Source organism: Oncorhynchus clarkii, chromosome 12 (assembly GCF_045791955.1).
Source record: "Oncorhynchus clarkii lewisi isolate Uvic-CL-2024 chromosome 12, UVic_Ocla_1.0, whole genome shotgun sequence".
NCBI classification, from domain to species: domain Eukaryota; kingdom Metazoa; phylum Chordata; class Actinopteri; order Salmoniformes; family Salmonidae; genus Oncorhynchus; species Oncorhynchus clarkii.
In genome coordinates this window covers 47,416,826-47,431,982 of record NC_092158.1, presented here as the reverse complement: position 1 = coordinate 47,431,982, position 15,157 = coordinate 47,416,826, and the positions used below count along the sequence as shown (strand labels likewise).

Below are 15,157 nucleotides of genomic sequence, written 5' to 3'. Positions count from 1 at the left end.
CCATGGTCTTGTAGAGGATGCAAGCTTCAAATGGAAGCCAGTGGAGTGTGCGGAGGAACGGAGTGACATGAGAGAACTTGGGAAGGTTGAAAATCAGGTAGGCTGCAGCATTCAGGATAAGTTGCAGGGGTTTGATGGCACAAGCGGGGAGCCCAGCCAAGAGCGAGTTGCTGTTGTCCAGACGGGTTTTGGACCTGCGCCACTTCATGTATGAGGTAGCGTCGTACTCTACGGATGTTGTAGAGCATGAACCTGCATGAGCGAGTCACTGCTTTGATGTTTGCAGAGAATTACAGGATGTTGTCCAGGGTCATTGTAAGGTTCTTTGCACTCTGCGAGTGTGACACTATCAACCGTGATGGAGAGGTCTTTGAGCGGGAAGGCCTTCCCGGGAGGAAGAGCAGCTCCGTCTTGTCGAGGTTGAGCTTGAGGTGGTGGACCGACATCCAAGTTGAGATACCTGCCAAGCACGCAGAGATGCGTGTTGCCACCTGGGTGTCAGGAGGGAAGAAGAAAAGTAGTTGAGTTTCATCCACATAGCAATGATAGGAGAGACCATGTGAGGATACGACGGAGCCGAGTGACTTGGTGTATAGAAAGGAGACGGCCCAGAACCCTGCCCAGGGGGACACCAGTAGTGAGTGTACGTGGTACAGACACAGATCCTCTCTACGTCACCTGGTAGGAGCGGCCTGCCAGGTAAGATCCAATCAAAGAATGAGCCTGGGATGCCCTGCCCTGAGAGGGTGGAAAGGAGGATCTGATGGTTCATGGTGTCAAAGACAGCAGGTAGATCTAGGAGGATGAGAACAGAGAAGAGGGAGTCAGCTTTGGCAGTGCAGAGAGACTCCGTGACAGAGAAGAGAAGTCTAGGTTGAGTGACCCGTCTTGAAGCCTGACTGGTTAGGGTCAAGAAGATTGTTTGAATTATCCCAGATTATACACTGCTCAAAGAAATTAAGGGAACACTAAAATAACACATCCTAGATCTGAATGAATGAAATATTCTTTTTAAATACTTTTTTCTTTACATAGTTGAATGTGCTGACAACAAAATCACACAAAAATTATCAATGGAAATCAAATTTATCAACCCATGGAGGTCTGGATTTGGACTCACACACAAAATTAAAGGTGGAAAACCACACTACAGGCTGATCCAACTTTGATGTAATGTCCTTAAAACAAGTCCAAATGAGGCTCAGTAGTGTGTGCGGCCTCCACGTGTCTGTATGACCTCCCTACAACGCCTGGGCATGTTCCTGATGAGGTGGTGGATGGTCTCCTGAGGGATCTCCTCCCAGACCTGGACTAAAGCATCCGCCAACTCCTGGACAGTCTGTGGTGCAACGTGGCGTTGGTGGATGGAGCGAGACATGATGTCCCAGATGTGCTCAATTGGATTCAGGTCTAGGAAACGGGCGGGCCAGTCCATAGCATCAATGCCTTCCTCTTGCAGGAACTGCTGACACACTCCAGCCACATGAGGTCTAGCATTGTCTTGCATTAGGAGGAACCCAGGGCCAACCGCACCAGCATATGGTCTCACAAGGGGTTTGAGGATCTCATCTCGGTACCTAATGGCAGTCAGGCTACCTCTGGCAAGCACATGGAGGGCTTTGCGGCCCCCCCAAAGAAATGCCACCCCACACCATGACTGACCCACCGCCAAACCGGTCATGCTGGAGGACGTTGCAGGCAGCAGAACGTTCTCCACGGCATCTCCAGACTCGAGTCACATGCTCAGTGTAAAGATGCTTTGATCTGTGAAGAGCAGTGGCGAATTTGCAAATCTTTGTGTTCTCTGGCAAATGCGAAACGTCCTGCACGTTGTTGGGCTGTAAGCACAACCCCCACCTGTGGACGTCGGGCCCTCATACCACCCTCATGGAGTCTGTTTCTGACCGTTTGAGCAGACACATGCACATTTATGGCCTGCTGGAGGTCATTTTGCAGGACTCTGGCAGTGCTCCTACTGCTCCTCCTTGCACGAAGGCAGAGGTAGCGGTCCTGCTGCTGGGTTGTTGCCCTCCTACGGCCTTCTCCACGTCTCCTGGTGTACTGGCCTGTCTCCTGGTAGCGCCTCCATGCTCTGGACACTACGCTGACAGACACAGCAAACCTTCTTGCCACAGCTCGCATTGATGTGCCATCCTGGATGAGCTGCACTACCTGAGCCACTTGTGTGGGTTGTAGACTCCGTCTCATGCTACCACTAGAGTGAAAGCACCGCCAGCATTCAAAGTGATCAAAACATCAGCCAGGAAGCAACTGAGAAGTGGTCTGTGGTCACGACCTGCAGAACCACTCCTTTATTGGGGGTGTCTTGCTAATTGCCTATAATTTCCACTTGTTGTCTATTCCATTTGCACAACAGCATGTGAAATGTATTGTCAATCAGTGTTCCTTCCTAAGTGGACAGTTTGATTTCAGTTACATTGTGTTGTTTAAGTGTTCCCTTTATTTTTTTGAGCAGTGTACTTTATGTTCATGCTCCAGAAGTATATCGTTTTTCTCTAGAAATCATACATCGTGTGGCCAGGCTGGTCTAGCAGTAATACTGCAGGTTCTGGCACAGGGTTGGTTTGAATCGGCTTACTGCCCTATGGCTCAACCGCTATCTTTCCCCATTGTCAGCCTCTCTCATTATCTATATATTTATAAAATCATACATTATCATTTTCAGTAACGGCTGTAATCATTTATTTTCAATACTATTGCCATGTAACAAGATTCTTCAAATACAATAACTACACAGCCTCCATGTTGTTGTGTTCATTATTCTGTCATAGCACCTCAACATGAGCACGGCGACATACAGCACTTAAGGGAATTGAACATCGGTTAATTCATTGACTGGATTTGGAGACCTGACATGATGGGGTGGTGAGTTGGAAGCAGGTTTTAATAAAAATCTAAACCAAGAACACGACACTAACATAAGGCAGTACGCAAGAACAATCATATTGGTTCACAGGTGTGCATAGTGATGAGTGCCGGGTGTACGTAATGATGAATCCCAGGACCGGTGGTTAGTACTCTGGCGACGTCATATACTGGAGGGGTGGAGCAGACATGACAGTAACCCACTCTGATGTGCGGCTCTAGGATGATGTTGGGGTCCAGAATGTCCTCCACCGGAATCCAATGCCACTCCTCTGGGCCATACCCCTCCCAGTCCACCAGATACTGGAGCCAACCCCCACGACGTCGGGAGTCCAGTAGGGATCTGACAGCGTACGACGAGCTCCCCTCGATGTCCAAGGGGGTGGAGGTGTGTCGTTGGGGACAGCATCAGCTAGGAGACCAGGAACCACCTCGCCTGAGAAGGGAGACATGAAGAGGGTGAGATACTGTAGTGACTGGGTAATTGTATCCTGTATGTCACCTCATTGACCCTCCAGAGAACCTTGAACGGCCCCAGATCCAGGTGCTCAGTATCTTGCAGGACAGGCAGAGTGGGAGGTCCCTGGATGGAACACAGGGGTCTCACTGCGGTGACGGTCTACTTGCTTCTTCTGGTGATAGACGGCACGCTGGAGTCTCACGTTGTTCCACACGCCGGAACCACTCATCCATAATGCCATAATGCTGGAAGAGTGCCTCAGCAACCTGGAGAGCAGTGGGAAGACCAGGAAGAAGGATTTATCGACATGACTTGGAGAATCTACCCACTACCACCAGAATGGTGGTGAAACCACCAGAAGGGACCATGGATAGATGGGACCAAGGTAGCTGAGGCACGGGAAGCGGCAGGAGCCTCCCTGCTGGAGCATTCCAGGAGGGACTTGGTTTGAGCACACACGGAACAGGAGTTGACATACCACGTAACATCCTGCACCAAGATGGGCCACCAGTATTTCTCAGTGATGGAATGGATGGTGCGAGAAATACCTGGATGTCCAGTGACGACAGCTGTGTGTGCCCAGGTCAGCGGCTGATCCCTTATCCCTGTGGGAATGTAGATGCGCACGGGAGGACAATTCAGGGGTGCGGGCTCCCTTTCTAGAGCCTGGCGGATGTCCACATCTACGTCTCAAACCACCGGACCCACGACTCGGGAGGTTGGGATTATGGGTGCCCTCTGGACAGGAGCCTCACCTGAATCGTAGATACGGGACAGGGCATCGACCTTGATGTTCTTAGAACCTGGGAGAGCGTGAAGCCAAACCTGGTGAAGAAGATGGCCTGACGCGGATTCAGTCTCCTCGCTGTCCGTATGTACTCAAGGTTCCAATGTTCGGTGAGGATGATGAATGGTTCCTTGGAACCCGCCAGGAAGTGTCTCCAGTCCTCTAATGCCAACTTCACCGCCAAGAGCTCCAAATCGCCGACGTCATAATTCCTCCCTGCAGGGGACAGTTACTTGGAGAAGAAAGCACAAGGATACCATTTTCGTGGGTCCCCTTGTCTTTGTGACAAACTGCCCCCACTCCCACCTCCGATGAATCTCAACCACAAAAGGTAGCGTGGGATCTGGGTGTTTTAGCAAGGGGGCGGAGGTGAAACGCCTGAGGAGACAAAAGACCGCGTCGACTGCTGGAGACCAAACCAACCTACAAGGCCCACCCTTGGGGAGGGAGGTGAGAGGGGTGGCGACGACGCTGAAGTTCCTGATAAAGCGCCGGTAAAATTTGGCAAACCCTAAAAAAATGTTGTAACACCTTGATGGTGGTTGGGACTGGCCATGACCTTATCGCATCTACCTTCTTGTCCTCCACCCTCACTCCCCGTGGGCTGATTTGGTAGCCTCTGGTGGAATTGGTACTTCTTCGCCTTGACGAATAGGTGGTTTGCTAAGAGGAGTTCCGAGACTGCTCGAACGCGAGTGATGTGATCTTCCAGGTTGGTCGAGAAGATCAGAATATCATCGATGTACACAATCACTTGACGTCCAAGCATGTCCCTGAACACTTCATTGACGAATGCCTGGAACACTAACTGAGCATTGGCTTAGCCAAAGGGCATAACCAAGTACTCGTAGTGACCAGACATCGTGTTGAACGCCGTCTTCCACTCCTCCCGGATGTGACTGAGATTGTAGGCACTCTGCAGGTCCAGTTTGGTGGAGAACCGGGCCCCGCGGAGCTACTCGATGGCTGACGGCACCAGCGGGAGAGGGTACCGATACTTCGTGGTGATGTCATTGAGTCCACGGTAATTGATACAAAGGCGTAATCCTCCCTCCTCCTTGGCCACGAAGAAGAAACCAGCCGACACAGGGGACTTGGACCTGCGGATGAAACCCTTTTGGAGCGCCTCTTGAATGTAGTCCTCCATGGCCTGGGTCTCAGGCACCGACAGAGGGTAGATGCATCTGCGCGGAGCTGTAGCACCGTAAAACGGGTCAATTGCACAGTCCCAGGGGCGATGAGGAGGGAGACAGGTAGCGCGGTTCTTGGAGAATACCTTCCTTAGATCCTGATTTTCCTCTGGGATGTTGGGCTGGAGAGCAACCACAGGACTCTCAACCGACGTGGAACCACAAGGGACAGGAAAGCAGGTCCAGCATTCAGGTGACCAGTCGGTGATTCTCATCCACGACCATGGGATTGTAGGGTTATGGCGCTGAAGCCAAGGTAGGCCGAGAATAATCTTGTCGACTGGTGCACTGGTAATGAAAGGGATTTTTACCTGGTGATTTGGCTCCAGGGTGAGTGGTTAGTGATGTGTATGGTGGTTCCGGATCCTAGAGGCCAACAGTCGAGACCTTGAACCGGAAAGGAGAGGAGAGCGGGTAGGTAGTATTATTGAGAGAGGAGGCAAGTTCCTCCCTGGGTTCGAACCAGAAACACAACGACAACAGCCACCCTCGAAGCAGTGTTACCCATGCAGAGCAAGGGAAACAACCACTGCAAGGCTTAGAGCGAGTGACGTTTGAAACGCTATTAGCGCGCACTAACTAGCTAGCCATTTCACTTCGGTTACACCAGCCTCATCTCAGGAGTTGATAGGCTTGAAGTGATAAACAGCGCAATGCTTGACGCACAACGAAGAGCTGCTGGCAAAACGTACGAAAGTGCTGTTTGAATGAATGTCTACTCGCCTGCTTCTGCCTACCACCGCTCAGTCAGATACTTAGATACTTGTATGCTCAGTCAGATTATATGCAACGCAGGACACGCTAGATAATATCTAGTAATATCATCAACCATGTGTAGTTAACTAGTGATTATGATTGATTGATTGTTTTTTATAAGACAAGTTTAATTCTAGGTAGCAACTTACCTTGGCTTACTGCATTTGCGTAACAGGCCGTCTCCTTGTGGAGAGCAACGAGAGAGAGGCAGGTCGTTATTGCATTGGACTAGTTAACTGTAAGGTTGCAAGATTGTATCCCCGAGCTGACAAGGTGAAAATCTGTCGTAACCCACCGTTCCTAGGCCGTCATTGAAAATAAGAATGTGTTCTTAACGGACTTACCTAGTTAAGTAAAGGTATAAAAAAATAAAAGAAAATAGGCAAATCGGCGACCAAAAATACCTTGAAATCGGCCATTCCGATTAATCGGTCGACCTCTACTCACCTTCCCCTTTGCCCTCCACGGGATGATCAAAAATACATTTAAAACAGAGCCATGAACCCCTCATAAGACTCTAGTTCCTCTTCTCCTCCCTCCCCGCCCGCTTTAGCCCATTCCAATGCCAGCCCAGAAATAACAGTGGCAACCTTAGGCCTCTTGGTGGTGGGAACTCCCATCTGATGTGCGAAATAGAAGAAGCACTGAAGGTGGAAGCCACGGCCTTTGGATGGTGTCCCGTCATATTTCTCCGGGAGTGATAGACGGGCATTGCTGACCTGAGCGGGTTGCTGAATGGGCTGGTGTGATGACTCGTTGGGTAGACTGGCTCCAGAATATCCTCCGCTGTTGAGACATTGTAGACTGCGGAGAATATCTTCCAGTTGATTCAGCTGATCATGGTGTTTACGAAGAAAGTCACCTTGTTCATTGATCGTCTGGGAGATGTCTGGTAGTCCTGCTGCTTCCATTTTTTGAGTTGGTATTCTATAATGATGGGGTGGTGAGTCGGAAGCAGGTGCAACGTTAAATTAAACAACCAGACCAAGAACACGACACTGACATAAGGCAGTACGCCGATCCACAAGAACAATACCAACTGGTGAGTGAACATGGGAGAGTGACATAAAGTGGAGGAAATTATGAAGGTAATGGAGCCCAGGTGTGAATCATAATTCATAATAATGATTCACAGGTGCGTGTAATGAGTGCCAGTTGTGCGTAATGATGAATCCCAGGACCGGTGGTTAGTACTCTGGTGATATCGTGCGCCATAGGGGAGGAGCAGAGGTGACAAGACCTGTGTTTTTTTCACATGGGGCCCTGTAAATGGGATTTCCTCTAAACTTAACTGGTTTCTAGCAGCTAATGGAATTCCTCAGCCTGAGGAGTCACAGGCAGCTATAGTCTCTAGTAAGGTTCAGAGAAAATCTCTATCTCTTCTGCCACGGGTGAGATCTGTGTATTACTTTTGAAAGGGAGTAGAGGCTTTCATTTAACCCCATGTTCTTCCTCAGGTACTGTTGAGACTAGTCCATTTTGACACTGGAGCCATTCTATAGGGCACAAGTTAAGTTTCTAGGCCAGAATGACTTGTGTATGCAACTTGAATTTTTGGGGGTATGAAACTTCTAGATGTCCTATGTTATTTCATTAAAGCGTGATATGTCGGTCAATATGGACTATGCAGACGAGTTGGTGTAAGAAGAGAGCAGTTGGCTCCATATGGAACACCTTACCTCTGACAGAGCCAAGTACTGCAGTTCTACTGGACTCAGTGGGGGGGTCGATCAAACTTCCTCAAGCTCCAACTCCAGTCCAGCCCTTGGGGATTCCCAACATCTATTTGGAGTTACTGAAATCGAAATCTTTGACCTTTTGGGCCTCATTGATACTTCAACTCCTATGGAGGGGTTGATTTTTATGGGGGTGTGCAACTTTTTGCCCAGATTTTTTTCCATTCATTCCCATCTTATTTTGAGGAGCATTTCAAACATATTAAAATACTTTTGGAGATCAGAGCTTTCAGTTGCACCTAGCTTTCATCCCAAATGTTATTTCCCTATATAGTGCTTTTAGGATAGTGCACTATAGGGAATATAGTCCCATTTGGGGCGCAACCCTAGACTAGAGCCACCAGCTCCACGCTGTTGTATGTTAATACAATATGGTAATCAACCTTTCAACCAATGGACTGTCAGTCACTGTAGCAACAGCTTTCTTAATGCTGGTCTCCGTATGCTGCCCTAAGTCTTCTGCCCACTGTCAGATCAAATTTGATGCCACAGCACCCTCTGGTGAAATAATTGGTATAACATTCAATTTGATCAGGCTTAATTAATGACCCATATTTGCTGTCTCATTCCTTTTCATAAATGCCTTTTCATGTTGGGCCAGTCATTCCTGCTGGACTACTTAGAGCTCAGAGAAGCGAGGCGTTTCAAAGTTCTGTGTCCCTGGATTGAATCTCCTGACTGCATGTCTATTACAGTGTACATCACGCCCAATAATTCACATTAAACAACAGTAGACTGCAGAGAGACATTTTCTTTCAGTAATAGTTACTGCTTCATGCCTTTTCTGCAGGTACCTGAAGCCTGATGAGAACAAAAAGTCAAAACACAAGACTGCTGTCAAAAAGAAGACCCTTAACCCAGAGTTTAACGAGGTAAGGAAGGACATGCTCTCTTCCTCTCTTTCCTCTGTCTCTCTTTTTCCACTCTCAGAGAAATCTTGTTTCTCTCAGACATCACATATCCCTCTAATAATCAATCCCACTTTAGACTTGATACTTAGGAGAAACCAGATATTTTAAGATCAAGCTTATCAAATAAGTTATGAAACACATTTTTCAAACTTGGCTAATTATACTTGACTTTGTTCCAGTATGATGAAAATCATGACTTTAAAGGTCCAATGCAGCTGTTTTTATCTCAATATCAAATCATTTCTTGGTAACAATTAAGTACCTTAATGGGATTTTTTATTTTTTATTAAAATGGTCAAAAAGAAGAACAAAATGTCTTCGAGTGGGGAGGGGAAAACTGAAAATTTGCTGTTATTGGCTGAGAGGTTTGGAACTCTTTCATATTGATCAATTAAAGCATTTACCGCTTAATGTCACCATCGAAGGCCAAAACTTTTAATGCTGACTCATTGTACATTTACTCTTCTTACCGACAGCAGATATCACCTCTCCCCATATTTATCTTTTATCTGTCCCCCTGTATCTACCTGGGTGGCCTTTATTACATAATAGTGTACATTTTTTAACCAAATGCATTGATGATGAGGTGAGCAACCTTCAGATCAGCCCTCTGTTAACTCTCATTGAGAGGCCAACTTGACTGTAGTAAAAGTCTATTTCCCCCTCTCCTGAGCCTGCCTCTTTTTCTCTGAATGCCTCACAAACATTCTCCCATTCATCTGTTACTATGCTCCAGAGAGACCCCACGTTCAGACCGCGTTCAGACCACCAACAAAGACCTAATTTAGCGTTAGACTGCGGCATTGAGTGGCGTCCTCCCGGAACACGCGAGGCCTGTGAATTAACATTTCCACTGACATTTCCTTTCGTACCCATTTCCATCCTGTTGCCTGTTGGCCTTTCGGCTCGAGATTAGGTGACCTGGGCTTCCACTGCATTCAGAATACATTTTGGTTCAATAAGTCGAACATATAACCTTGATTATTGATGTATTGATACCAAAATGAATTCTATTTGTGGCCTTCTGAGTGGTTCAGCAGTCTAAGGCACTGCAGTGCTTGAGGCGTCACTACAGATCCAAGTTCGATCCCGGGCTGTGTCGCAGCTGGCTCGACCGGAAGACCCATGAGGCAACGCACAACCCAGCGTTGTCTGGGTTAGGGGAGGGTTTGGCCGTCCGGGATGTCCTTGTCCCATCGCGCTCTAGCGACTCCTGTGGCTGGCCGGGTGCATGCACGCTGACACGGTCGCCAGTTGTACGGTGTTCCCTCCGACACATTGATGAGGCTGGCTTCCGGGTTAAGCGAGCAGTGTGTCAAGAAGCAGTGCGGCTTGGCAGCGTCGTGTTTCAGAGGACGCATGGCTCTCGACCTTCGCCTCTCCCGAGTCGGTACGGGAGTTGCACCGAATGGGACTGTAAATACCAACTGGATATCATGAAATTGGGGATAAAAATTGGTAAAATTAAATAAAGAAATTATAATAATATTTATTCTCTTCTATCAGCATGATTAATTGTAGGCCGTATCGGTAATTTATTGTCACTGATAACATTGATTAAAATATAATTCCTTTGATTATGTTTCTTGTGGAATCTTACTGGCTTTTTGGGGATAACCTTGCTGCCTGTATGAAGCTGTATGGCCCGTCACATTTTTACATATGTTTTTGTAGGAGTTCTTCTACGAAATCAAATACGCCGACCTCAGCAAGAAAACCCTGGAGGTAACCGTGTGGGATTACGACATCGGAAAGTCCAACGATTTCATAGGTAAGCACTAAGCAGGTGACCACGTTACCAAGTGTAGTGACCTGAACAGTTCAAAAACGTGTAGGTGGCTGCAACAACACCGGTGACACTCCGACCCAGGCTCCCCTGGCATCTCTGTTTACAACACCTACTCACCCACCAGAGGCCTCCATTTGTCCTGATAGCTGCCCAGTGCCACAAACTTGGACCCAAATGACAACAACAAACAACTGAGTGGTGAGGAAGAAGCACGAGACACTGACTCTTGATGCATGCCAGCCAGGCTATAAGTTTATCAAGTTGTCATGCCGACATGTGGTTGGTGGTCGAGGAGATTAACTTGAAGTGACAGGGATCCAACTTTTTCTGAATCCCTAACAAAAAACCCATTCCTCTCTTTTGATGATGCACTCCTCAAGAGTCCTCAGCACTCATCAGGAGTTTGAGCTGTTCACTCATCCACTTTAGCTATTGTGTAGGGGAGAGTGGGGTATGTTGAGCTATTTTTTCATTCAGCATCACTACGTCAAAGAATATATTTGTATTATTTCTAACAAAGATATCAACATATATTTCAGGGTGTTGTATATGCCTGGAAATAATCAGAATCCATGTAAACATAACAGTTTTGAAAACATAGCTTTTCCAACAAAAGTGGTCTCTTGGAACAACTTACCCCGGGTATGGGGTAAGTTGAGCATAGGGACAGGGTAAGTGAATCCGCCTTGGGGTAAGTGGGTTATGGTGTCCAGTGAAAGTCCTATTAGGTCAAAGTTTAATTCATGGAAAGAGGTGTGGTATATTGTAAACTCAGCAAAAAAAAGAAACCTCCCTTTTTCCAGGACCCTGTCTTTCAAAGAGCATTCATAAACATCCAAATAACTTCACAGATCTTCATTGTAAAATGTTTACACACTGTTTCCCATGCTTGTTCAATGAACCATAAACAATTAATGAACATGCACCCGTGGAACGGTCGTTAAGACACTAACATCTTACAGACGGTAGGCAATTAAGGTCACAGTTATGAAAACTTAGGATACTAAAGAGGCCTTTCCAATGACTCTGAAAAACACCAAAAGAAAGATGCCCAGGGTTCCTGTTCATCTGTGTGAACGTGCCTTAGGCATGCTGCAAGGAGGCATGAGGACTGCAGATGTGGGCAGGGCAATACATTGCAATGTCCGTACCTTGAGACGCCTAAGACAGCGCTACAGGGAGACAGGACACACAGCTGGTCGTCCTCGCAGTGGCAGACCACGTGTAACAACACCTGCACAGGATCGGTACATCCGAACATCACACCTGCGGGACAGGTACAGGATGGCAACATCAACTGTCCTAGTTACACCAAGGACCGCACAATCCCTCCATCAGTGTTCAGACTGTGCGCAATAGTCAGAGAGGCTGGACTGAGGCTTGTAGGCCTGTTGTAAGACAGGTCCTCGCCAGACATCACTGGCAACAACGTCGCCTATGGGCACAAACCCACCGTCACTGGACCAGACAGGACTGGCAAAAAGTGCTCTTCACTGATGAGTCGCAGTTTTGTCTCACCAGGGGTGATGGTCGAATTTGCGTTTATCGTCAAAGGAATTAGTGTTACACTGAGGCCTGTACTCTGGAGCGGGATCGATTTGGAGGTGGATGGTCCATCATGGCCTGGGGCAGTGTGTCACAGCATGATCGGACTGAGCTTGTTGTCACTGCAGACAATCTCAATGCTGTGAGTTACAGGGAAGACATCCTCCTCCCTCATGTGGTACCCTTCCTGCAGGCTCATCCTGACATGATCCTCAAGCATGACAATGCCACCAGCCATACTGCTCGTTCTGTGCATGATTTCCTGCAGGAATGTCAGTGTTCTGCCATGGCCAGCGAAGAGCCCGAATCTCAATCCCCTTGAGCACGTCTAGGACCTGTTGGATCGGAGGATGAGGGCTATTCCCCCCAGAAATGTCCGGGAACTTGCCTTGGTGGAAGACTGGGGTAACATCTCACAGCAAGAACTGGCACATCTGGTGCAGTCCATGAGGAGGAGATGCGCTGCAGTACTTAATGCAGCTGGTAGCCACACCAGATACTGTTACTTTTCATTTTGATCCCCCCTTTGTTCAGGGACACATTTATTCAATTTCTGTTAGTCACATGCCTGTGGAACTTGTTCAGTTTGTCTCAGTTGTTCATACAAATATTTACACATGTTAAGTTTGCTGAAAATAAACGCAGTTGCAGTGAGAGGACGTTTCATTTTTTGAATGAATGCCTACATTCAGAAATACAGTGCCTTCGGAAGGTATTCAGACCCCTTGACTTTTTCCACATTTTCTTATGTTACAGCCTTATTCTAAAATATGCTAATTAATTACTTAAAAATCATACAATGTGATTTTCAGGATTTTTGTTTTGGATTCTGTCTCTCACAGTTGAAGTGTACCTATGATAAAAATGACAGACCTCTACATGCTTTGTAAGTAGGAAAACCTGCAAAATCGGCAGTGTATCAAATACTTGTTCTCCCCACTGTAGTTCCTGATGCTTTTCACCACTTGCGACATAATTTTAATCCCAGAGTGGGATCATCATTTTTCCTTTCACATGTGGACTAACATTCATTGTGGTATTGTGTTGAGAAGGAAAGTGCAGTCATCACCATAAAAATGAAGAAAACATTTCTTTAGGAGTTAGGCCTACGACTTTCTTTAAACTTTCTTCACAAACACACTGCTGGGGCCTAATAATACCTTAGCATATGAGGCTGCATGGAGGTGTACACTTTCCTACATGTAGGTTACACCTACAACGTTTTACATGTGTTTTTATAATCGCTATCTAGCTTACCTTGTCACAAGTGTACATAAGTGTAAATTGACCGGTCTGTCTAAGTTCACCAAGTGTCCACTAGAGGGCGGAGCTACTCCAGGAATCCACTGAGGTGAAGCCTCCTGCTTGCTTCATAATTTATGAAGCCGATGCCGTAAAAGACACTACATCTGATCGTGCTTTCCTGTCAATTCTGTAACACATGCTATTGACTGACTGGCCTAGCCTATATAGACACTCAGATCTACAATAGAGCTAAGTTCATTGTCATGGACATTTTATTAGCTGGGCTAACATATATCAACATCATTTTTGGACAAGATGGCCTAATGACGGTTTAAATCGCGAGAAGAGAGTAATGTATCTTTGTGAAAGCTATATAAAAAAAGTAGCTCTCATGCTAGAAAATGATCATGTGCTCAGAGTTTTATATTGTTCATGTCCAGCAATTGATAAGAACAAGGTTGAACACATAAAACGCTTGCATTCTCAGGTTTGAACATTGGTCACCAGTCTCACTTCAAAGAGGCCTATTCTACTATGGACAGCCTGTTCAGGAGGGTGCAACATCACAGAGTATTCAGAGAACAGTTGTGATTGTCTTTTGGGTATTGTGTTAGTTCAAACTATTTAGTTTCTATCGTCCATCAATGTGTTGCATTCTAACCCTTTTCTACTGTTCTGCCATCCCCGGTCTCAGGTGGTGTGTCCCTGGGCATCAGCGCAAACGGGGAGAGGCTCAAACACTGGTTCGACTGTCTCAAAAACAAGGACAAGAAAATTGAGCGATGGCACACACTGACCAACGAACTTCCTGGTACAACATTCAATGACTAATGGCCCCTCCCCACTACCTACTGTGGACAGGAGTTCAACCTTGATCGACTAATACACACTCCAGCTTTCCCGTTTCCAGAGACGTTTAACAAATCAAAGCTCTTCTTTTCTGTATTTCTATCCTAAGGTTTTGGTCTCATCCGTTATCTTCTATCCCTTTCTGATAATGTTCTGTGTCTTTAGGGCTTTGCTGCACAGAACTAGAATGAGATGAGAATCTATTTCTGTGGTTTGCTGTCTGGCGATGCATATTCACTAGGTTTACTGGCAGCAGTTTATTGGCAGATTGTGGGGAGTGTGCACTTTGTTGAAATGAAAGGAGAAAAGGGTGGATTATTTACTTCAGACACTGCTCTAAAAAGTATATGTATTGTTTAAAGTCTAGGATGCAGCTCCACACACCTCTGCTGTTCCTCTGATGTTCATGTTTGCCAGAGAAAGGGGGCTAAAGATCCAAGTAATGTGTTTTATAGAGAGCCTACTTTCAGGTCATTGCAAATGTCTAATCCTGTGATGAAGGGTTTGGGCTAAGGGAGGGAAATGTGGAAGGGGAGGGGGCAAGGCATTTTAATATGCTAGCTCTAAGTACTGTATCTCGTTGCTTATGTGTTTCAGTTGTTTTTTAAGTAGTGTAAAATGTATGCCACCCCAGTCAGTATATCAGATGAATGTAGGGTGCTGTGTGTTATTGAACTAGTTCATACATAAAACTCAAGGTCTGATAAATATCAGAGTTGCGTTGGATAGCATGGGAGGAAGAGAATTGAACTTCTGCAGCCTAATGGCAAACTGTTTTTATGACGTTGCCTGAGGCGGAATATTACCATAAATCTATATTTTTACATTTCCTCATTGGCTGTTTAATTATTAATGATGAGAAGGCAATATGGCTCAACTCACTTCATGCTTATATTTTGAAATCAAGTCGTTTTTGATATTAATTAATCATTTTATGTTCACCTTTTTATTGTTGCCCTAAAATGTATGTTTGTGTGCGCGCACATATTTGTGCTGTATGTGT

At 46.4% G+C, this 15,157-nt stretch overlaps 1 protein-coding gene across 1 annotated transcript in view; it reads left to right on the top strand.

Annotated features, from left to right (window-relative positions):
* LOC139420759 (double C2-like domain-containing protein beta) overlaps positions 1-14,212 on the top strand; it is a 306,643-nt gene extending 292,431 nt beyond the window's left edge. Inside the window, 3 exon segments of the mRNA XM_071170967.1 lie at positions 8,606-8,687; positions 10,401-10,497; positions 14,000-14,212. Coding sequence (XP_071027068.1) covers positions 8,606-8,687; positions 10,401-10,497; positions 14,000-14,136 — 316 coding nt within the window. The 3' untranslated portion in view covers positions 14,137-14,212.
* The last annotated feature ends 945 nt before the right edge of the window (positions 14,213-15,157 follow it).